Source organism: Miscanthus floridulus, chromosome 14 (genome assembly GCF_019320115.1).
Source record: "Miscanthus floridulus cultivar M001 chromosome 14, ASM1932011v1, whole genome shotgun sequence".
Taxonomy (NCBI): Eukaryota; Viridiplantae; Streptophyta; class Magnoliopsida; order Poales; family Poaceae; genus Miscanthus; species Miscanthus floridulus.
In genome coordinates, this window is record NC_089593.1 from 71,674,145 (window position 1) to 71,698,793 (window position 24,649).

General features: G+C 45.4%; 1 protein-coding gene across 5 annotated transcripts; it reads right to left on the reverse strand.

Annotated features, from left to right (window-relative positions):
• Nucleotides 1-61: 61 nt before the first annotated feature.
• LOC136502719 (sodium/hydrogen exchanger 7-like) lies at nt 62-24,649 on the reverse strand. Of its 5 annotated transcripts, none has more exons than XM_066497964.1 (20): nt 24,544-24,649; nt 13,480-13,690; nt 12,757-12,807; nt 12,520-12,611; nt 11,826-11,903; nt 11,599-11,756; nt 10,927-11,028; nt 10,727-10,844; nt 10,595-10,647; nt 10,448-10,513; nt 9,809-9,853; nt 9,598-9,653; nt 4,155-4,339; nt 3,989-4,039; nt 3,811-3,918; nt 2,579-2,810; nt 1,906-2,190; nt 1,303-1,400; nt 933-1,064; nt 62-812 (listed from the first exon to the last, which is right to left on the reverse strand). In XM_066497964.1, the coding sequence occupies exons 2-20, from the start codon at nt 13,625-13,627 to the stop codon at nt 807-809; spliced, it is 2,064 nt and encodes a 687-aa protein (XP_066354061.1). In that variant the 5' UTR covers nt 13,628-13,690; nt 24,544-24,649; the 3' UTR covers nt 62-806. The 5 variants fall into 5 exon arrangements, with proteins under 5 accessions (XP_066354061.1, XP_066354058.1, XP_066354057.1 ...); XM_066497961.1 differs by having other exon boundaries at nt 62-816; XM_066497960.1 differs by having other exon boundaries at nt 62-1,064.

A 24,649-nucleotide genomic window follows, 5' to 3' on the forward strand; every position in this document is an offset into this window, starting at 1 on the left:
TAATTTTTAAACCTTGTTGTTTCAACATTGCCAGGAAGCTCAGCACTTGATCCCGTAGATCGAAAGGAATATTATGAACAATTCTTTGCAGGTGATGAACCTCTATCATAACACATTACAGATACAGACCATTCTACACTCAACGATAACATGTTACATCTATTTGCCAGAGCAAGACGACGAGGCCACTTCTCGACTACGAGGTATGCTGTTTGTATAATCCATTGCATAGTTTGTGACTACACAACATCATTTGCCCAACACTGCAACACAACCAAGACTATCTTACCACTACATCCCTATTTTTCAGGTTACGCAACAGGATATTATGAAAGTTCAGGTGACACGTTCTTGACACAGAAACATAAGATTCCTCCTTTCTAACTACATACATCTAATATTGTGTGATACATAAGTACCAAAATACTGAGAACACTTTGACGATGCCATGAACAGCTACCCAACTATGTGGACACCCCGCCGCATGTAGTATATGTCTGTACATTGTTCCTGGTCTCTACAAGAGTTCCACAGCGTATGTAACATTATATATGTAACATATGGATCATGTGAGTGTGTATCCATCATCGTACCCTAATTATGCATCTGTATCACATACCTAGGTATATATAATGTATGGATCCTGTAAGTGTGTATCCATCATGGTACCCTAATTATGTGCATCACCAGTGTATGTAACATATGGATCCTACCTATATAAACCTAAACATGCTCGCTTGTCGTCAAGCGTGATGGCACGCGGATTGTACTAGTTTTCACTATTGGTGGATTCCTCTGCAACTTCTTCAAGTCTGTCTGCCAAGTGAATTAACTTAGCTTACTGGAGTTTTATAAGTATATTTACTGTGACTTGCGAACTGTAAGTGTTCACAGAGACACAACAACAAAAATAAGTTAAATATTCTAGCTACCTGCAGACCATCATCTAATTGGACCATTTCCTTCTCTTCTAGCAGCCCAGTCTTCTGGAGGTTCTGAATATACTCACTCAAGTGTGTCAGCACAGAATATGTGACTTGTCGTGTCTTCAGCACTCGTAGCACCTGAAATTGGGGGCAAATAAAGTTTTCAAAACCAGGGCACTGCAATTTATCAGCAGGAGGATTCTTTAGTTTATTCATGCAATGATCTTTATCTTTGCTACTCTATTGGATTTGTACTTTCTTCCCAAGTTTTATGGAGACAAAACTGCTTGGTGAATATGTTACGAAGATTTTGTCTTGGAACTGAAAGCTCCACAGCAGCTGAATGAAATGATAGAAGAACATTGTTACCACAAACCTGCGGGGATGCAACTCGAACATCTTCCAAGAATCTTCTAGCTTCCTCTCCCTCAGCGTTACTTTCATCAATAACAGTTCTCGCAACCTCACTATCGCCTGAAGATAGAAGAAAACAAAAAATAAATACCGAAATTGGAGAAGTGCGTTAGCATCATACCAGAAGATTGATGAGCTACAAAACAGCATGATGGAAGATGGACTCAAAACTATAGAATGTGGAACCTTTAATCAAGCTTTCATAGTTCAAACTGATAAATAAATTGAGCTACCCCAGGTTTGTCCTCATTATAGTAACACTCAACCAGAATTTCACCCTATAAAGTGGTTTCGTAGTGAAGTAAGGCTCTGTCACCTCACATGACCTAGTAGTTTGACAACAAAATGCTGTAACAGATTTCTGTGGTAAAGGCAAACCCTTCTCAAAAGTCTGCTTTCTATTGCCATTTGTGATCTACATGGCAACAACAATGTACAGCTATAGAAAATGTTCACCATACATGTAAATCTCATACATATGCAATTAGTACTGATTCTCTTCTAGCACCCAAAGAAATAATAGGAAATTTGAAGGAAAGAACACATCAAGTTCCCAATATATTACCAAGAAAATCATGTAGCTGCCGCCTTGCGATTCTGTGAGCACGGAGAAATGCAGCACAGATGTAACATCCAGACTCTAATCTTTTGACTGTGAAGTATGTGACAAGCTTTCGTGGTAACCTATAGTAATTTGGGAACTGGACATTGGACTTTAAACCTTTCCAATCACATAATGTTTGTCTGGAAACAAGATCCATAGCTTCATCAACCGATCTCATCAGAATATTTGCTGTAGCTTGAGTTATTCGTCCTTCTTCAAGCATTCCCCAGTAAGCGGCTTGCACACCTGTTATAAAATATATCATTACAAATTGTCTCCTTTATAACATTCATAACAACACTTGCACATTAAGTTGCAAAGGTATAGAAGATAGAACAGTAAGCAAACAGTTTATGCATAAACACATATTGCAATGAGAAGGATGTAAAACTGGGTTTGTGTATCAGATTTGTGTATTAAAAATTGTCTCCTTTATAACATTCATAACAACACATGCATATCAGATTTGTGTATTAAAAATTGTTAAACTCTATGCCGCCAGAGCCACTTCTGGGTTCAGGCGCGCGTGCGGTCGAGCTTGCTCTTCTTTTTAATGAAATATGCGCCCAGGCGCGTTTGCGAAAAAAGTATTTGTATAAAATTCCATCAGATAACCTGATAAGTGATAACATACCATTCAAAAGCCGCACTCGGATATCTGTTAAGTTCATGGTATGCATGCGGTCATCTCTGTCACCAACATCATGGGGATGCTCTGGCTCATTGTCTAGGTCATTCAAACATGTGATATATTTCTTTACAGTAATCCAGTCAGCAGGTCCAAGTTCCTCGTCATCCCTTAGCTCACCAAAAGCCTCTAATGCTTTGTTTAGCATTTCATATCTTGTATATTTCAATATACGAAGCTGAAAAAAACCATATTAGAGTCTTTATCTGGGACGTAAGTGAATGTATATTCATAAATGAGAACCAGTTGTGCATATGGAAGCAATAAATCAGCAAAGAAAACAAACATAGACAGATAGAAGATGGTAATAAGAGGCTTGGTTAATGATAGTGATAAAGGCTTCCTGAACACAACTTGTGAAATTGTTAATCCATTTTTCACAACATGGTCTGATGCTAATCTTGTTCAGATAGGAATAACAGTTTACAAATGGAACAATGTTTTGGTGGTGGTGTTCTTCAGAGCAACAGGTCTATTTGTTATAAATATGTCCAGCTAAAGAGGGGAAAATCAATTGCTCTGGATTTTCAGCAACTTTTATCAGATCACTTGGGATAATATTTGGGGATCAGTTGTCAAAAGAAGTGCAAACTTAAAAACAGGATTCTCTTTGAATCTTATTGTTGCAAGAATTGCTAAGATATCTTTTGTAATGAAAAATACATTACTTTAATGTGACTTAAAACCAATGTTAAATTAAGAGTAAAGAGTCCTTTTCTTGTACTCCTCATGTACTCATATATATTGCCCCCATGGGGCTATTATTATACAATACAAGTTGTATTCATAAAATGGTAGTAGGGCATGAGTTAGGTTTAGGGCTTCTTCTTTTCATCTTCTGCTGTCCCTTGCAAAGGATCTGTTATCTAAAATCAATTCATAAGTAATTTCGCACTTGGCATGCTAGCATACATACAGATAAAGTAAATGTCAGCCACATAGCATGGTGTCAAACATTTGTGAGATGAGTATATTGATGACCATTAACTTTGAGATATTGGAGGCACTAGGCTAAGCGGCAGGTTGGCAGCACATAAAACATTGCCTTCACCACTTCACTAGTAATTAGTTGAAATGAGAGGACAGATGGATACAAAAGGAGATACGGAGGTTCATAAAAACAAGCCACACCTTAAACGCCAAGCTGGAATTGGTAGATGACAATTTATGAAACTAACCTTTGTGGCCGACAATTTGTCCATGCCGAGCATATGTAGCAAAAATTGTGTGGTTGAGCCATTAAAAATCAATGTAAGAAACACGATGCCACCAGTGAAGAACACAAACTGCATAAGATATAACATTAGCGAAGTCCATATTAGACATTTGAAACTTCCACATACAAAAAGGGCATACCATTGCTCCAACTTCTGGTTTAAGGTAAGGTTGAACTGTATCGCTGGTACGCTAGTAAAAATATTCCAATAAATGCATTAGAAAACTCTGCAGTAGACTAACGTACTTACATGAAAATGAAGCACAGAGAAAAAGGTTTATTGATACACAAATGAAACTAACTTACCTTAACAGATAATGACAGTGACAGAGCAACAGCCCCACGCAGCCCAGACCAAACAAGAATCATGGCCTCTTTCAAGTCCAACCCATACCCAAAGTGATGCAACAATGGGTACAAAACACCAACAACTATAAGTCGAGATATTTGTACAAAGACATAGAGCAGAAGAAGGAAGCCCCATGAACTGCCTACAAGAGCAAGATATAAAATCAATGTACACACAACAAGATTTAATAGTATTATTAAGCTCAGAACAGAAAGCTCATACCAAAACTTTTAAAAAATGATATCAAATTTTAAATATAAAATCATACACAAAACATGATTTTGCTGCACAATGATATCTAACCCAAGATGAAACGTTCAAGCATACATTTTTAGTAATCAAATGCCAAGTGTTTGAAGTATAGGCTAACTCAAGCAGACTCAGAAATATAGCCCAATGGCACTAAAATTCAGAAGTAGGCAGAGGGATCTGATACAGGGTTAGTCCAACAATTATCTTTTATATATAGCTCATTAACATGTTGTATAACCAGGCTTTTATGCATTCCACTATGATGAACATGGGACACCACATGTCAAAACTAGAACAGAAATTTTTCTTTAGCCCATCAAGGTTTTTTCACAGATCTTGAAGCAACAAAGGTATTAATGGTTACGAGCAAAACTGAGATGATGTTGATTACTTCAGGTGCATATCTGTATGTTGAATCAAAGCCTGAGCTAATGAGAACTAAAAAAAATATAAATATAAAAGAATGAAAAAAAGAGGTGGTTCCAAATCTAAGCATGTACTTATGCCTGAGATTTAGTAGATGCAAACGCAAAACATGAAGAGTACTCACCCTCCAAGAGGAGGCTTTGAGCAGTGATTTAGATGAATTGTGATATCTTACTTTGTTTCGCAACAACGATTGTCCAGTATGGCTGCCTAACAAAAATATCTACCCACCAAGCTTATCATGTCAAGCTAGTAACCAAACTAACTAATAAAAATGAGTTCCTAACAATCCCCAAACCAAATCTCTAAGCCGAGCAATATCCTAATTTTTGTTCTCTAACACGCAGGAGAGTTGCGTATCATTATATTAATAAGAAGAAAAAGGTATAAGAAACCCATACAACAGCCACACACACCACGCACCCCAGAAAATTATATCATTACATTGGCGCCTTCAGACTAAGACAAAAACGACCTGGACTTGGACCTGATACACTACAAATATAGCTTTGGGGAAATCAGGAGAGAGATCCCCTTAGCCCCCGGTAAGCTCCAAAATTTGAGCTTGTTGCTGCCTTGCTGGCCAGAGACAAAATGCCAGCAAGGTTTCGTGTTCCTCCAACAAAGATGCATCGAGATTCCGGTGGTTCCACAGAGACCAAGCTCCTAGAATTATAATGGAATTCATACTTTGGAGCACCTGGTTGTCAACTGAGTCATTAGTGCATGCCCACCAGTCAACAAACGAAGAAGCATCAGGTTGTGGAAGCAAGCTTTGGAGGCCAAGCTTTTGCAGCAAACAAAACTAGAACTGACAGGCAAAACTGCATGATACAACTTAAACTGCAGATGCCACCTTCTTTCTCATCCTTCTGTGAGCAACTGTCTTGCCATAGAACGAGTCCATAACAAACAGGAAAACTGATTTGGTCATAGTAAGAATTGTATCTTTTTATGTCATATTATTCCGCTGTGAACTGTGATTTGATCTATAATAGATCCAATATCCACGATGGCCTCTTTAAAGTCCCCATCCCCTCCTCTAAGCTGGACCAGTACCCTATCATTCAATATGCTGATAATACAATCTTAATCATGAAAGCATCTCAACATGAACTCTTCACCTTGAAAGGCTTGTTGGAATCTTTCTCCCAATCAACAGGTCTCACAGGCCTGATCCCGGGGTGGGGGGGGTGCGGTTCGGGCTGCTATCACTGGCGGTGACCGGCGGCTAGGGTTGGGCGGCGGCTGCTGCAGGGCACGGCGGCAGCTAGGGCAGCGGCGACACGGCACAGGGAGAGGCGGCGGCAGCTGTAGAAGGAGAGGGGGAAGGGGTAAGAGCCGAGGCTCTATTTCTTGTTTAAGATTGAAAGGTTACATCGCCCCTAGAGGACTTGTTTTCCAAGCAAACTAGAGGAGGAGATCTTATAGATTTGGACTTCTCCTTTCCTAGCAAACCAATCCTATTCAGCCTAAATAAATTCTATTTCTATTTTTCCTCTTTTTCCTATTTTTTCATCTAATCTGGACTTCCCCGGTTGGCAGCCGCAAGTTGGTACTGTTCACACCGGTACTGTTTGGGGCCCAACCTGGCGCCTTGGCCCAGACCTTGGTCGACCAGGGCTCAGCGTTGGGGGCCTCTCTTTGCTTGCTTGACGTGGGGGCCTATATTTAGATGTGTGACATCACTCCCCCCTTTTCCACATAGCGCGTCCTCGCGCTGTATCGTTGCCCAGTCGTCGATACTGTCTAGGTGAGATGCTCCTCCAAGGACCATCACCTTGATGCCGATGGTGAGGTGCCTCAGCTTGACCTCTACATAGATGATGTTGTCACGAGTGCGGTCGATGATGAACCCGAAGTAGTGCTGGTGGTTGCCGATGTAGCCGAAGATGTAGCCCTAGTGGCCCTTGCTGGCCCGTGTGCATCTTGAGTAGCGATGAGGATGGGATGGCGGGCACTAGCGTCATGGTGCGTGTTGATACCGACGTTCCCCACGGGAAGGAAATGGCGGCCTTCATTGAGGAAGATTGTCATTGTCGATGGTAGTATGATGTGTGCCATGGGGATGCCTTCAGGGGAAAATAGCTTACCATCGCGGTTGCTGATGAAGCATGGGAGTCTACTGCGAGGGAGTGCTAGTTTGTCGTTCACCCCCCAATGATGAGTGTCTAGCAGGTTCGGCAATGGTGGTGATGGCACCGAACAATAGAAGCATTTGTTGGAGCCGAAGATGATCCCTTGGTCAAGTGACCAAGCCAGTGTTGCGGTGCCGCCCATGATGGTGGTGGCGACTGCACGCCCTGGTGGTAGCGCCTGTTGCTACTGAGGTGGTGCCATGACAATGAAGGATGGGGCAGGGAGTGCCAGCTTTCTCCCCCTGCTTTCTATCAGCGCGTCCTCACGCTAAATTATAGCTCGTGTGGAGATTTTGTTGAGATGTAGCCGAGGATGTAGACATCATTTGATGTTGGGGTTGACTCATCCTGGTAGACCACTAGTGTTCCCTTGGCATGGCTGATAACATCTGCATAGATCATGGGGGTCTATTGAAGTTGTGTACCTAGAATTTATTAGAGCCGTTGTAATGGTGATGCCTGGTGCTAATGGCATTACACATCGTAGATGTTGGTGTTGTCCTGACGTAGAAGGCGGTGTGGTTGTCTCGTTTGGAATTCTTCTCCATGGTGTAGAAATTCTAGTAGATCGACTCAAGTGTGTCCAACCATGAAGTGTCGAGGAAGACATCAACGTGGGTGTTGTTGTTGATGGCCTTATGTGTGGTGCTGATGAGGGAGCGTGGGATGCCGGCATCCATCAAGATCAGCTGTATAGGCCGAGGGGGCTTATTGGATTTTTGTACCTGTAGCCCGTTGTCTGGTTCTATGTGCCTAATAGGGATCTCTGACGTCGCTGTGTTGTTGGCGGCAATGAGGGTTGGGTGTGCACGGTCGAGATTGTCGACTATGATGGTACCATATCCGCTCTCCTTCTTGATGATGGCGACGGTGGAGTTGTCGGCCTGGGGTTGGAGGACCAACGGTGATCCTATTGCTGTGGACGTAATTGTCATTGGTGTAGTTGCAGCTGGTGTAGGTGTGGGGGCCGAGTTTGTTGCATCTGAAGGCACCTTTGGATCTACTGTCGGGTGAGGAAGTAGAAGAGGTCGCATTGCCATTGGTGTTACCTCTTGCTCTGGCCTAGTAATGAACAGATTGTTCGTCATCTGCTCCCCGATCTCTGGGACTCCTGACCACTTGGGGCCCTCCTTCCTTGGCGGTGATCTTGCGATTCTGCTTTGCCTTGGCCACGGCTACAGAGTTGGTGTCCTGGTTGATGGCCGAGGCGGTTCCATCTGAAGACCCCATAGATGTATCTATAGGAAAAGAGTTGGGGTGGTTTTGGTGTCAAGCGCGCTGGGTGTTGGTGTTGTTATTGTTGGTGCTCCTCCTTCGTGCTCAGTAGGGACCTCTGATGTGATCTCCGGTTGAGTTGGATCTATTATCAATGGAGAATTTTGGAGCCGTGCGAAGAACTTGTCGAATTCCATCATCCAATGATCCGTATCGGGTGATGCGGGCGTCCTCCATGGTAGTGGATCAGAACATTGCTCGTAGGATCAATCTGGTCTTCGAGATACCAGGTGTCACAGCCCTGATCCGGGGGCCGGTTGGGGCTGCTGTCGCCAGCGGTGACTGGCGGCTAGGGTTGGGCAGCGGCTGCTACAGGGAACAACGGTGGCTAGGGCAGCGACTGCGTGGCGTAGGGAGAGGCGGCGGCGGCTGTAGAAGGAGAGAGGGAAGGGGTAAGAGCTGAGGCTCTATTTCCTGCTTAAGATTGAAAGATTACATTGCCCCTATATTTATAGTCCCTAGAGGACTTGTTTTACAAGCAAACTAAGCTTTCATCTCTTCTTCAGTTGCCCTTTTAGTCAAGCTTGCTAGTAACACCTTGGCATTCAATGGGATTTTGTCACTAACTTCTTCCAAATGATGATTCAAGCAAAATAGCAATTTTTGAATCCTTTCTTCATGGAGTTCTTCATCATTGGGGCATGGCAAATTTGGAAGCAGAGAAACGACTTTATCTTCAATCGTGGCCGCCCTTCCTTTGATTCTTGGAGACAAAACTTCTGTGAAGAGGCTAGGCTTCAAGCTCGTAGATTTTGCAATTCCAAACGAATGGCTTTTCTTTTCCTTCTTGACCTCTTTGGCTGAGTTGTTTTCTGGCCTTGCTTGGGCCTCTTTTCTTTGGTCTTCCTTTTGTGCAGCTCTTGAACCTCTCTGTACAGTTCTTTTTTTCTACTTCAATAAAATTTACAGTGGGGGGGGGGGGGTCTCCCCTGCTGTACTCACGGATAAAAAAAGGGACGCGGTGATCAATTAGGTTCGACTCACCATAATATCAAAACATGTAACAAAAATCAAAGCCAATTAAGTAGAAGATAAGCCAAATGGAAATTATTTGAACATGCCATGGTCAATGGTGAGGTGGCTTTTGTATATTTCACTTGGACATAGGATTTTTTTTTCTCCTGAATACGCAGGAGAGCTGTGTATCATTATATTATTTAAGAAGAGAAAAAGGGGTCCAGAGAAACCCTTGCAACACAGATCCACTCATAGGCTTATAAAAGCAGATGCACCAGTGCTAGATTGGAAAAACCCAACCTCAACCTAAAGGACATATAGAAGTAAATTTCAGGATGTACATGATGCATACCGTGCCTCTCAAAGTGGGCATTATTTTGTAGAACGCCATCTGCAATAACAACGCCACTGAAGGGAATTCACATGTGAGAAACTTTACAACTGTGTCATTATGAAGCATAAGATCAAAGCAACTAGTAGTTCAAACCAACTGGACAAGTGGACATAAACAGCAAAACCAGAAAGAGTTTTTTTCCCCATGTGTATAGAAGAGCTGCCAATACCTCAATATAAAAATAAGTGTGTTTGCAATGTAGGCAACCATTTCCCTAAATACAAGAATAAGAACAAAGCAAACATGAAACTCAGATCAGATGAATACTCATATATCAGAAAAGTAAAGAACTATCTTGCAGAGCATATATGCAAGCACATGTACATAATTTACAGAAGAAAAGAAGTCAATAATTTGATGTGTTTGTAGTAATACCCAGATTAGGGTACCTTAATTCAGTGTCAACTGAAAATTTTCATAGTACTTTTGGTAACCAACACTGGAAAATTATTCATCGACAAAATTAGGATAGGAATCGCAGGCACACTGAGTACCAGAATCGTTCCATGCAAAAAATTGGTATTAATTAATGCTTGTGTATTTATGTTTTTGTTTGTTTTTTATAATGAATCTTTTTGTTGGTTACAGATCCCAAATTAACATGGCTAGTAAATAGCTATGGCGGACCCTCAAATTACTTCCCATAGTGCAATAAGTAGTTCACCAGCTATTCCAATTCCACCACCCTGGCTGACTCAACCTCTCAACCTTGTTTAGTTTCCCCAGTCATGCAAACACAGTGATAGCGGCATAGCACAGCAGTAGGATCTGTAGTTGGGAGGCTGACATGTTTCTATAAGATACATACCAGAAATGGTGTAAACTTTGCTGACTTTCACCCTTAAAAGCAGTTTTTGCAAAAGCTGCATAGAACCTGCCCAGGTAACATGGTCAATACAAGAGAAATGATATTAAAAAATATGCCAAAACTATTTGTCAACACAAGTTTACTAACATTCCCAGCGTCATGACAGTCAAAACACCGGAGACCTCCAATGAGTCTTGCGCCTGATACAAATGAACATTAGCAAAAGCAAAGTCTCCGAGAAAAGAGGGAAGTAAGGACTTCTGAGTGCCATGGCCTTACAGTGAAGAAAGCTATATAGCTGACAGCAAGAGTAAGTGAAATCTCTATGATTGTATCGTTAAAAATAAAGCCCAGCCACAGTATTGACACGATTCCAAATGCAAGGCCCAGAGCAACACTGGTCAAAGAAGATACTAATTAGCATTATACACACATATCCATATAATTCATTTTGAATGTAACAAAGAAATTCCACATACGCTCCAAGTGAAACTTCAGACAAGAACTTTATTATTGAGCCAGCATCAAAGGTTCTTCCAAGCACCATTCGATAGAATAACTGATAGACAACAATAGAGGTCCTGTAGAATTTGAGGTCATTTAGCATGAGTTTTTTTTTTTGAAACGACCAGCAGGAGTTCTGCCTGGCATATATTAATAGAGAAGACGAGTGTGTTTAAACGACCGGCAGGAGTTCTGCCTGGTCATTTAGCATGAGTAGAGCTCTTACAGATTTTATAACTGTTTATAACTGAACTTGAAAACTTTTCTATTTCTAGGTATCATACATGTACCACAATACATAATATGTAGCTAATACATACAATGAGGAGAGCGAATCCCATAGTACATGAATCAAGGTTGCCTTGTATGCTCAGATAAGGTCATTGCATAGTTAACTAAACCTTGAATTCCATATTCTAACTTACATAAATAGAGTAACAAAATTTACATTCCCAATATGACTATTGAATATAAAAGCTTTGACAACTTGTGTTATTAGCATGGTAGTGTAAATACTTTCAAATTTAATTTTAGCATGAAGTATGATTTCATTTATTTATTAATGTAGCAGTGGCAAGAACAGAAAGTGCAATCTATAGGGCTCATCTACATGCCCTCTTCTAGAGTCCAATACTATAGTAGCTTACCCATCATTCATTAAGGATTCACCCTCAATGATTGTACTAAGCTTTTTACTTGCTCCGAGTTCTTTTAGCAGTGCAACCACAGCAACTGGATCAGTTGCACTAAGCAGTCCGCCAAGCAACAATGATGTTTTCCAGCTCCAGTTGTAAGGAAATGTGAGCTGTGGGACACCAATTAGGAAGCATTGGAATATCAAAACCAATGTCTCATTGTTTCTCTAAGCACATACCTTTACGGCAGCGCCAAGTAAAACTGTTGATATTACCACACCTGGTCCAGCAAGTAACACAATCTGTGCCATACATCTCTGCAAAATAAGCATCGTAGTTAGCACTCAACAAATGTATATGGAACAGTTGTGCGTACTACACCCCTGCAGTGTGACTCCTGCGTACTACACCCCTGCAGTTTGGAAATTTAGGATCCCCCTGAGGGTTCACGTCTTTTTGTGCTCTTATCGAAGAACAAGCTCTTGTCTAGAGATAACTTAGCCAAAAGGAGGATGGTGGAGGACGGTAGCTGTCTCTTTTGTGGAGGTTTGGAGAATTTTTGCCATCACTTCTTTGAATGTGTAGTGGCTAGGGGTCTTGGGGTGAGTTAGCTGCATATGAAGGTGCTACTCTCGTAACAGATTTTGAATCTTTAGCACCAAAGTGGTTGTCTGCTTGGAAGCATAGAATGTCTAAAGCCAGAAGTAATAACTGAGAATTAGCACAGAAATGAAGTAATGAACAGCATAACAGAGAGGTACAGCAGGCAGAAGTAAGGGCCATCCAGTGTTGAAAGTAACGTTTTAAGAGAGAAACCGAAATGATTTAGACAGAAAAGAAAACTTTTGGGGGTGTGAACAAGCATTATTGTGATCATATATTAGTGTGCTCCCACATCGTGCACGGAGGATAAACAGACATCACATGATGTACCTTTATTTGGTGTACTTCCATGGAGAAGGAGCTTTCAAAGAGGAGAGCAGGTAAAAAAACAGCCAGCAGAAGATCAGGGTTTATGTTAGCCCCTGCAAATTAATTGGAAGGGAAATAACTGACTGAATGATGAATGAAATAAAACCAGGTAGGGAATTGAATTAGGTACCTACACATACATGTGGAAGGAACTGAAGTATCAATCAATTAGAATGAATAGCGGTACAAGAAACTTACATATATGAATTCCAGCTCCAAGTTTGCCTAGACCATGTTGTGTTCCATATTCTGGAAGTAATCAGAGAAAGAAAATACTACTACTTAGTAGCAGAGCAAGTATAAAAAAAACAAAACTGGGGCTGGGGCCATTATATTACTACATCCGTCCCTAAATAAATCAACTTCTGTAGTTGTATTAAGTAAAACTTTTATAAGTTTGACCGAATTTATAGAAGAAAATACCAAAAGACAAAAGTAGTGTCATTAGATACACCATAAAATATATTTTTATAGCGTGTTTATTTATTCTCATAGATGTTGATATTATTTTCTATAAAGTTGGTCAAAGTTACAAAAGTTTAACTTATGACAATTCTAGAAGTTGGTTTACTTAGGGATCGAGGGTGTATTATATAAAAAAAAACGCTACTAGTAGTAGTAGTAGTATTCTGATCCAACTGTGCTGACTGAAATAGAAATGCTAGTACTGCTGTAGCAGTAGTAGCAGCTAATAAGTCGCTCTATCGTTATGAATTATTTGTGGCAATCAAAGGGTGTTTACTGTAACAAGGATCGGAGCGACTGAACTGAGAGCTCCTGGTCCTGGCAGATGATTGTAGATTAATTACGAAAGCGAAAGGGGCACTGCTGGATTCAGTTTCGGAAATGCCATTCCATCTGTAGATAGATTAGTAGACGGATAAGACAAGCGAATGAAGGGGGAATGGAAAGCAACCTTACCGAGGGATCCAAGCGCGACGCCGAGGACGAGAAGGGCGACGGTGTAGGGGACGCGGGTGCCGCGGAGGAGGTGGCGGGAGGCGATGCCCAGTACCAGCGACACCCCAACGAAGAGCACCGCATCGTCAGGCTCAGCGTCGCCCCCCATCTCCCAGTCCCTCTGTCTCTGTCTCCGTGTGTCTCCAATGGATATGGATCGGATGGAGGAGTGCTGCTTGCACGAGCACGACCGAAGAGTAAGAGGACGAACAATAGAGGAGGAGCAATGGCATTAGCTCACTCGTTTCCAGTTGGTACTAAGCAAAGAGAGAGAGAGAGAGAAGGCAGAGGTGAACAAGAGCCGCTCTTTTATTCTCCCGTTGCATGAGCTGAAGCACCTTTTGACTTTAATAATGCAACTTTCTTTATAGGATATAGGAGTACTTATATCTTTACTATTGCACTTCACTTTTTCACAGACATGACATAGTAGTACTACTTATGTCTGTCTAGAAAAACAAATGTCTAAATATTAAAGGTTGTAGCGTATACAAATCATTTATATTTAGTAAAATTTTTGAATGTTTCTATACACTAGCATATTTCAGGACTGCTCTGAAGGGAGAGTAGTAAAAAAATCCGTAGACACTGCAAAACAAGGAGCACAAACAACATACAGAAAAAAAAAATCTAGCTTAGCTCCATCTCCTTGTCTCATCTCATAATTATATATTAGTTGAAGAGAAAAGACATGTGGCATCATGTGCTTGATATGGCGGCTGATTAACGTAAATAAATGGCTCTCGGATTACTGTCAAAGGTAAAATGTACATGTTGCAAACTCGGTGCCATCAACATCTATCAACCTGGCTGCCTGCTGTATCTAGTACGCAACTTCTTGTTATCGACAAAGTCCACTAAGGTACTGTTGTGCTGCATGTACGTCGGTCGACTCTATATGTCTGTTATTAAATATATATAAGTACCAGTACAAATTGGATCTGATGTCGCTTTGTTTGACCCAGCGAACAAGCAAACAAGACAACTAGAGGAAGACAACATTGATAATGTTAATTTCTCAAACACCTGTCATGTCGTCTCATGTCACCCTCTGCAGTTACATACAACAAATATAGATTACTTATACTTATATACTAAAAAAGAACAGATCTACTGATCCTAGCTGGATTCGCATTGATACATGGAAACCCAGCCAAACCGAGTCAAATATACGTCATGTGCTGTAGCACCTACTTTTTCAAAGAAAATCCGGCACTCGTTACAGTACTCGCTATCCAGGATGTCCACAAGACACGTAGCATCTAATGGAGAATATCAGAGTCATTTTTTTAACGTAACAACAGGAGCTCTGTCCTTCCATTAAGATAGAAAAAAGCGAGTTTTATATACAATAGAAGACACCCCTTCCAGGCAGACAAAGAGCCAAAGAAAGAAAACTCCGCCCTTGGGCGCTACTCCCTCTCTGTGTTGGCCCTCTTTCTTTGGATGATGTCATACCTAATTCTTGAAGCCACCTGCAAGACCGACTCCGAGGTGTTTGTAAAAATTCGCATATTCCTTTCTTTCCATATGTTTCAGAAAGTGTAGATCACCGAGAACGAGCTCTGGCTCAGTTGGCAAGCCGTGCAGGTGAGCACGCTGCCCGCCCGCGTTCGAAGCCTGGCTTCGACGCCGGTGTCTCACCCGGGAACAGTAGTTCCCTGAATAATTTCAGTTGCCTCCCGCGCAGATGTGCCACAATGGTCAAGTGACGTGTCCGCCACGCTCGGAGTCTGATGATCTTCGAGTACCTCTCAGCTGCGCTCGTTGTCTAGGTATAGTTGTAGGTTTGTTCGTATACCGTGTGTGTGTAAGGTGCGTGTGTGTGGTGGTGGCGTGTGTCTGTATCCGAACAGATTCTACAGCTGTACTTAAGATAAGAGGCCAAAAAAAAGTGTAGATCACCATTTCATTGAAATGCCTTTTCTCGGCTTTGGCCACCATGCGTGCGGCCAATTCCCACCATGTGTCAATGTGCAAAGGGTCTGGTAAGGCTTGGGTGTGTTGCTGTCAAAGTGTTCCCATGTCAAAACTTGGTTCCATACCGCCTTAGCAAATCTGCATAAGGGGGAGAGGTGCAGGCCGGTTTCTAGAGGTCTGTCGCACAGGACACAGTGTTCCTGGTGAGGCCATCCTCTTTTCTGCAAATTATCTGCTTTTAGATTTTTTTCCTGAACGAGTATCCAAGCAAAGCTTTGCATTTGTTTTCCACGTGTGCTTTCCATATGTGGTTGTATCAGAATCTTCCATAGGAGAAGCTGAACGGGATCCAGTACGCTGATCGGGTGGAGTAGCAGCCATCGGCCATCTATTTCCAAGCAATCATGTCACAGACCCCTAGGGACAGCCGGATGTTTTGAATTCTTACCCAAAGGGAGACGAACTCTTCGATTTGAGTAGCAGTGGTGATCTTACCCTTGAGGGAGCGTATCTTTTGGAGTTCTTGCTGGACCGGTTTATTTTTTCTCTTGATGAGTTGGAATAGGTGGGGCGCAAGGTTTCTGGGTGACTACCCTAGAGCCAGTTGTTGTGCCAGAAGCAAGTTTTCTTGCCGTCACCAATTGTGACTGTTGTTGATGCGTTGAAGAGTAGTTGGTCGGCCTCATTGCAGGGAAGTTTGGAACCCATCCATGGTTTGGATTCATACACCCATTCCTGCCAAAGCCATCAGAGGTGAAGCGCTCTTCCAAATCTTTCTAGGTCGGGCACCCCTAAGCCCCCAAGCTCCTTGGGCTTGGTGGCCATTGGCCAGTTAACTAGGCAGTGGCCGCCATTTTGCATTTTCATCTCCTTTCTAGAAGAAGGTATCATCTGATTTTATCTATTTTCTTCCTTGCCCATGTGGCCAAAGGAAACACTGTGAGGTGGTAATTAGGCATGGAAGATAGGACGGAAGAGACGAGCATGAGGCGGCCTACTCTGTTTAGCCATCTCCCCTTCCAGGCGGGCAACCTCTGTCCAATGCGCTCGATGAGGGGTTGCACGCGGACTTTTTGCAGAGATCTGGTGTGGAGTTGCAATCCCAAGTATTGGCAGGGGAAGGTGCCCCTGATTCCGACGAAGGAGGCTAGCACGTGGTCGAGGTCCATATGTTCGCATCCAATCGGGTGTATGGAATTTTTTTGCAGATTTATGTGTAGTCCCAAAAATCCCTCAAAGGCTTCGAGAATTGTCTTGACTGCTGTCACGCCCTACATTAAAGGATTGATGAAGATGGCTACGTCATCTGTGTACATGGAGGTTCTCCACCTGGCTGTTGACAGAGGTAGCGGGGTGAGGATCCCATGCTGCGTCGCTAAGTCGAGCAGACGTTGCAGTGGGTCCATTGCTAGAATGAAGAGTATGGGCGAGAGTGGGTGACCCTGTCGGACCCCTCTGCCGTGGCTGAATCTTCAACCGTGCTATCCATTGAGTATAGCTCTTGAAGTGGCCATGCAAAAGAGGATGGACACCCATTCGCGCCAACATAGTCCAAAGCCTAGTGCCTGCAACACCTGTAGTAGGTAGCTCTAGTTGACGATGTCAAACGCTTTGTGGATGTCGAGCTTCATGAAGAGGGCCAGCATTTTCAGCTTGTGCAATCTTCTTGTAGTGCTCTGGATATACAAGAAGTTGTCATGGATGCTTCTCTTCTTTATGAAAGCGCTTTGACAGTTTGAGACCAAGGAATCCAATAGGGGTGCAAGCCTATTTGCCAGGAGTTTGGATAAGATCTTTGCAACACTGTGGATGAGGCTGATGGGCTTGAAATCCTTGACTCTTAGTGCATCCATCTTTTTTGGGAGCAAGACGATGTTCGCTGAGTTAAGCAGTTCAAAGCCTTGGGAGTTCATTGCGAATAGACTGTTTATGGGGTCCGTCACATCATCTTTGATGATCCCCCAACAAGATTTGAAAAAAGCCCCGGTGAAACCATCTAGACCCGAAGCTTTGTCCGACGGCATGGAGTTTATTGTGTCTCTGATCTCCTCTTGAGTGAAAGGTGCCTCTAGCTCCAAAAGGTCTCGTTGGGTGTACCCAAGGGAGTGCCAATTGATGCTAGTGGGTCTGGGGTTCGTGGAGTCAATGTGGTCCCTAAAGTATTCTCCAATTAACTTCGCTTTGGCCTCATGAGTGAGCGCCACTCATCCATTTGTGTGCAAACAATGGATGTAGTTTTTCCTTAGCCTCGCACTAGCCCGGATATGGAAGAATTTTGTGTTGGCATCTCTGCAGCGGATGTAGGTGAGCCTAGACTTTTGCCTGATTCTTGATTTTTCAATTGCTGCCAAGCTGGTGCTGCAGGCTTTGAAACACCGGCGTAGTTCGGGTTCTTGGTTCGTGAGCATTCTGTGTTCTTGTGCTACTTCCAGTTGTAGCAGGACTTCTTTTACTAGTCACTACTGGAGATGGCCTCTTTGCCGAGGGCCTGAGGCCCTCGGCAAAGGCCCATTAACCCTCGGCAAAGGCTTTGCCGAGGGCGGCCCTCGGCAAAGAGCTCTCGGGGAATTTTGAGTCGGCGAAGAGGGTCTTTGCCGAGGGCCCTTTATCGGGCACTCGGCAAAGCCTTTGCCGAGGGCTGGAGCGGCACTCGGCAAAGAAAAGCAGCCGTCACGGCGCCGGCGCCTGGGACGGACTCTTTGCCGAGGGCTGTCTCCGGGGGCCCTCGGCAAAGAATTATTCTTTTTTTAAAAAAAAATCTTTGCCGAGGGCCTCCAACCATGCTGAGGGCTCCTGGGGCTGGCCCTCGGCAAAGACCCCCTTTGCCGAGTGCCCGAGATCTAGCCCTCGGCAAACCCAGAAGCCCTCGGCAAAGAGGACGCCTCCGGTAGTGAGTGCTAGCTGCAGTTTGTTGTCTACAATTTTCCCTCTTTTCCATCTCTTGATATCTTTGGTAACACATGCTAGCTTGATGTGTAGGTGATTTAAAGGTAGTGCGGAGTGGACTTGCTTGCTCCACTAGATCTGAACGAGCTCATGGAACCCTTGCACGCGAATCCAAAAGCTTTCAAACCGAAAGGAGGAGTTTTGATGGTGGACAATCTCTCCCTGCAGGAGTAGTGTGGTGCGGTCCGACATGAGGGACGGCAGCGAGTGGAGGAGGCAGGCCAAAAAGAGTAGATCCTATTCCGAGGTGCACAAGAGCCTATCGATTCTAGTTAGAGTCCGGTTGGTTTGCTTGTTGCTCCATATAAAACGACAACCGTTCAGCTTGATCTCTTTAAGGTGCAAGTCATCTATCATCGCCTTGAACGAGCCTATCAGGCGCCGGTTTAGGTTGGAATTGTTTTTGTCCTCCGCTTGGTAGATAAGGTTGAAATCTCCTAGGATAAGCCGTCTTCTATGGTCGGGTGCAGGGATGCTTTTTTAGTTCATGGTGGAACTGAAGCTTCGCTGCATCCCCTTGTGGCCCTTACACGACCGTGATTTGCCATTGGATTTTGTCCGCCGTCATTGTGATCGTCGCATTAAGGGCATTTGCCGAGGGTTGGATGTCTAAGAGATCGAAGTAGTCCTCATTTACAACCAGAAGGATGCCGCCCCTAGTTTGCACGGCCAGCAACATAGCAAAGGAGTTAGCAAATTTTGTTCCTACTGTGCGTTTCATTACATGTCGATCAAATGCAGTTTTGTTTCTTGTAGACAGACGACGGTGGCACCGGTATCTTTAACGAGCTTGTTGACTGCGTCTTGCCTTGCGCCGTCATTCAAACCTCTCATGTTCCAGTTAAGTATTTGACAGTTACGTTGTGCCATTAAAACAAAGGAGAGGACCCTGATTTAGCATAGCTGCCATGGCCACGAAGCGTTGAGCAAAAGTAGAAGTTTCGTGGATGGTAACAAAGCTTGAATTTGAGGGCAAAAGAGCATGGAGGAGCTGGATCTAGCCGGCCAGGTTGAAGGCCAATGGCTACCGGCGTGGAGGAGCAGGGCATGGAGACATAGCCAAAACAAGTGTGGCTACGACGATGAACTAAAGGGCAAACAAGCTCCCAGATCAGTGACGGTGGTGACTTAATTAAGGCCTCTGGCTGTCACCCCGGGTGACCATAAGGATGGCGAGCGCTGACCGTTACCGATGGACTTACCATTGCAGGTCTTTGGTGAATACATTGGGGCTAACATGGGTACACAAAATGGGACCTTGGAGTTGGCCGCTCTAGGCGCGGGGATCGTCCGTCACTGCGGCATCATCCAGGACGCAAAGGGCCATCACTGCCCTCACCATTGGGTCAGTGAGCGGTCCCCTGAAGAGACCAACATAGCACAGAAACAGGTCATCGGAGGTGGAGTTGTCATCGTCTAGGATGCCCAACCGCTTCATGAGCACCTGGCGCGCTCTGGGCTGGGCGTCACCTCTGGGCCACTACATGGATGTGCCCGGTCCTGTGAATTTAGTGACACGGAGCGGAGCTAGAAAAATGAGCCCGTCTTTAATATAACTCTAATAATATAATGATGTTTTAAATAAATATAATATATTATTTTTTTCTTCTTGTGATTGTATGAAGTCTTCTATCCCTTTCTTCTTTTTTGTTTTCTTACTTCCACGTGCATGCTTTTTGGGCAACATGAGTTTACTATAAATTTATAAACTAGAAAGTAATTTAAGAAAATTATACAATACTCAATTTAGTTTAGGAATTTCAGAAAATTCAATGTGGTACTAAACATGCGTGCTACACCGATAAGGGATTCCTAAATCCCAAATCTAAAGAATATATACTTGACATACATACACAAGCACAATACACAAGCACAATCAAGGGGCTTAGGGGCAATTTCTTACCTGCGTTGCGTCCGTACGTACGCAGACCGGGAACTGAGAGTGGGCCGGCGGCCGGTCGCTGGTTCTAGTTGTTGCCGCGAGCACGCGATGCCGACGCACCACCGCGCACGCGCAGTCTCACAGAGTCGGGAGGTCGCAGCGAGGAAGAAGGCAGTCGCAGCCGCACGGCGGAAGTGCAGAACGCGGAGTCGCCGATGCGGAAGCCAATTAGCTGAATCGACGCGAGGGAAGACAAATTGGCAGCCACGTACATGCCTTTCTAGCTTGCTGGGCTCTAGCTTTGGGGCCATAGAATACCTACTTACGTATCTGGGGTCAGGCCCCTTAGCAGCGGCGAATCTAGACTAAACTGCTGCCAGGGTCGCACAGATTCATGAACTCAATTTGATGGGGTCGTAGCTGGCCGGAATACGCGAGGTTCCACTGATTCGTACAAAGTTATCGGGGTCGCATGACCCCGACACATATGCACTGGCTTCGCCGCTGCCCTTAGCGTCGAGGGCCCTGTTCGGCCGCACGGCTCGAACCCCCCCCTCCCCCCCCCCCCCCCCCCCCCCCCCCCCCCCAAGGCTCGGCCTGTGGATGTGATGCACACGCTCCTGCATCTCGGTGCCCCTGCAGTCTTGCATTGTAGAGGCAGGGTGGATCGACGCTGTGGCACTTGCAGTAGTGATGAAGGCAGGGGGTGCGACAACGCCTCGACGAACGTGGCCGCTATGTTCCCTGTGTCTCGCGTGATTCCTCACGAGCGTTGGTCAGCGTCGGCGTAGCGGCCTCCTGACCCTGGGTCACCATGGCCGGTCTGGCGGTCGCATAGCCCTGACATGGCCTGGGGTTGCCTGGCCCCCGACGTCGACACCGGACGTAGACGACACCGGGCCTGAAGCGCTCCACCCGCGCACGCGTCGCCGAGGTGTTCGGCATAAGAGGCCTCAGGCGTGGCGATGACTGGTTTGCTCGTGGCGTGATGACGACTTCCAGCAAGGGCTCCACAATGTTCTCTGCAGGTGATGAGAACTACATGGTTTCCCCGTCGGGTTGTGGGAATTCCCTGCATGACAAAGGAGGATCAGGGGAGCCGTAGTCCTGTTGAGTTATGAAGCATGTCGACGCCAGTGGATTTGGGGACCCCATTGGTGATGTCAAAGGAGCACCTTGGGTTCCAGCGTTCTTGCGCTTCTGGAGTGGGCTGCCTTGGCGCGGAGTGAGTCGGTGAGCGCTTCCTTCCTCCACTGCATCGATGGCTGCTGCCATGCTCGCGGCTAAGTCCATGGTCTTTCAGTGACGGGATGCCTGGGTAGTCTGCGGTGTTGCTGGCGGCAAGCGTAGGGCTAGAACCCCTTCTTTCGGGTGGGCGTTGCGTGACTCGTGGTAGCGCCCAGCATGTTCGCCACGGGACTCGGAGCCCCACGCTCGTGGGGAGCTCTTAGCGAGGTGGAGCGGTACCGGTTCCAAGGTTTTTATTTTTGGAAATTAAAATTTATCGGGGGTCACAGATAAAGAGGATAAACATGATATATCGGAAATATTGGACTAAATTCAAATAAAATTTAATTTGAATTTAAATAAATTTAAACAAAATTTGTACGAAAAAGATAGATATTTTCTTATCGGCACCTACGGATAAAGATGATATATCGGAAATATCAGGAAATTTCGGCCGATATTGAAACCATGACCGGTTCATGTGTGGTACGGAACTGCATCGACATGTCGGCGATGATCACTAGTTGTAGAGGATCTATCGTGTCACCTGCCATGCCTAGACTCTGAGCACTCCCGCTCGCGATCCCTGGTCGACGTCCGGGATAGGCTGCAGAAGAGCCTGAAGCCCTAATTGCAGCTCTTGTCGTCGCGGCGTCTGCATCATCATCATCATCATCGTCCTTGCGTCGGTGGGCCCTGGTGTCCGGTGGTGCCGGGTCATGTCGGTCACATGGGGCGCGCTTGTCGTCTATGACGCCGTAATGCCGCTTCAACTCCTGGGTCGTGGATTGGTTGTAGTCGTCAGGCCGGCGGGAACTCGATAAGGTCGAGCTAGACGATGATCTTGAGGGTGAGTCATCTTCCCTTGGGCGGGGTCACGCCACCGTGTAGCATCACCGAGTTACCTATCAATGTGAGTCAAGTTACCTTGGGGATGTCGAAGGGGTTGTGCGTCCATGCCCATAGACACAGGGCTCTGGTGTCGTCGCGGCGCAGGTAGCGTGAGTCCACGTAGTCAAGGTCACTGGCCCTCGCAACTACGTGCATGATGATGCTCTCGTTGTAGGCGTGGGCGGGGATTCCCTCAAGGCAGACACAGACGTGGTAATGGAGGTCGCAATGGTCACCGTAGGGGAGCATGCGCCAGGGCTTGATGCGGATGTCGAGACTGCCAACGGGGAGTTGCTCCATGGCCACTGCCGCATCACGGTGATGTGGAAACATGAAGTCGATGAGGAAGTCTTCCGATCGATGGTGCACCACCTTGATGTCGGACTGCCTGACGCCAAGCCGAGAGCAGAAAGCCTTCTTGGGGCTTTCTAGGCCGACATCATCTCGGTCCCTGCACAAACAAGCCACCACGACGTAGGAGGATAGGCGTGCCAGCTCTTCTTCCATGGTTCCATTGGACGCAGCAACCGCCGAGGTTTCTTCCGGCCGCAGGGTCAGGTCACTCGGCTGCACCATGGCAGGGCGAGGGAGCTCAGGGGAAGTTCACAGCGTCAAGAGGTGGTGGCCTCGGCTGCTGAGTAGGCAGAGGCTTTGGACGCTGCTGGACTGTGGACCTGCACTCTCGAGCTTTATGGCCAATGCGTCCGCAGCGCAGGCAGCGCACAGGCTCTCTATAGGTGGACACGAAGTGCCCTCTAGTGAGGCAGCGGAGGCATTTACCTTGGAGGAGCACAGTAATGCTGGGGCGAGGCGGTGGCGTGTGGGCCGCTGAGCGCCTTGAATCCGCCAGGGCGATCAAAATGGCGCCACCAACGTCTCAGGAAAACCCGAGACCATCCATTTTCATCCCGTACGACACCATGACCTCCTGTCTTGTCGAGGTAGCCTTGGGATTTGGGAAGGGGCGTCGCCATTAGTGGTGTGGCCGGAGCAGCCACAGGCATCAGTATCCAGGTCTCGCTCGGGCCCACGGCCGGCACGCCGACTGTAGCGGATCTGAGGCAGGATTTGAGGGGATGTAGGCAGGGGTGGAGTTGTGGTGGTCGGTGGATGGGTGGTGAGCTGGGGATGGCGGATTGAATGAGAAGCTGACTCTCCTCTGGGCGTCTAGAGTAGGCGCCGGGGGAGGAAAGCCATCGATGGGGACGTGGATTGTGCCTAGCATGATGGACCGAAGGCGCGGGCGCCGTGCGGGAGAGGGCAAGATGGAGCGTCCTCTTCGGCTTGAGGAAGTGTTGGCATTTTTAAACGTCGCCACCAAGAATGGAGTCCATCCCCGGCAATGACCCCAGGAACGCCTTGGTGTTAGTTCTTAACGTTTACAGAAAAGATTTCGCAAGCACACAGAATTATTGTTGTAGCATTTCATCCGGAAGTATTTCAAGATATCGTTCATTTATATTTTCCCAAATGAAGGCATGGTATAAAGATTCTAGTACGGATATGAACAAGATGACATGCTTGTATAATGAACCAAAGTTCATAGCAGGGGTAAAACAGTTGTTGTAGAGATAGTGTGACACACATCTGGATCTACCTTAAGGATAAACGAGAGTAGAAAGAATAAGAATAAAGGAATGTTTCCAAGCAGGAAGCAGGCATATCCTAATACAGTTATGCAAAGAACAGCTAGTATACATACATACATGGTTAGGAACTAGCTCTAAGCATGAAATGGGTCGGGAGACCTCCGAGTACTGGTCTGCTAGCAACCTCATGAGGCAATTTACGTGGGGAATTACAAGGGACGGACAAGGCTGTCACCACCTACCGCCTACCCCTCAACTGTGGAGTATGAAATGCATCCGCTGGTCCCTATGTATCAGAACACCACGCTCATGTACAAAGAAAACTACCCATATCCCCCTGGGACTCTAACCCTACGGATTGACAAGTAAGGACATGGGCAAGCCCGAAGGCACGACGATCCGCCACCTCAACTTTAGCTCTAATTCTAACCATATATGTTGTATGAACGATTAAGCATAAAGTTCTATATGCTAAACATGTAACATAAGAACTTTGCTCTAGTTCATAAGCATAACTATATTGATAAGTAGAGGGCAAGAACATATTGAACTCAAATATATTTCTCATACCAAAAGTTGCCAAGATGTTCAAGCCTCTCCAAGGAAGCTTTGCCTAGCTCAACTACTAAAAGGTAAAAATACAAAGGTGGAAGGGAGAGGTAACTCCAAATGGTGT

Bases quoted from the DNA above. Each gene is read 5' to 3' on its own strand.
- LOC136502719 (XM_066497960.1), bottom strand. From the start codon at position 13,627: ATGGGGGGCGACGCTGAGCCTGACGATGCGGTGCTCTTCGTTGGGGTG. The intron at 9,654-9,808 runs GTATTGGCAGCT...AATTCCCTTCAG, and splicing joins ACACTTATTTTTATATTGAG to TGGCGTTGTTATTGCAGATG. The intron at 3,919-3,988 runs GTATGCCCTTTT...TATCTTATGCAG, and splicing joins AACCAGAAGTTGGAGCAATG to TTTGTGTTCTTCACTGGTGG.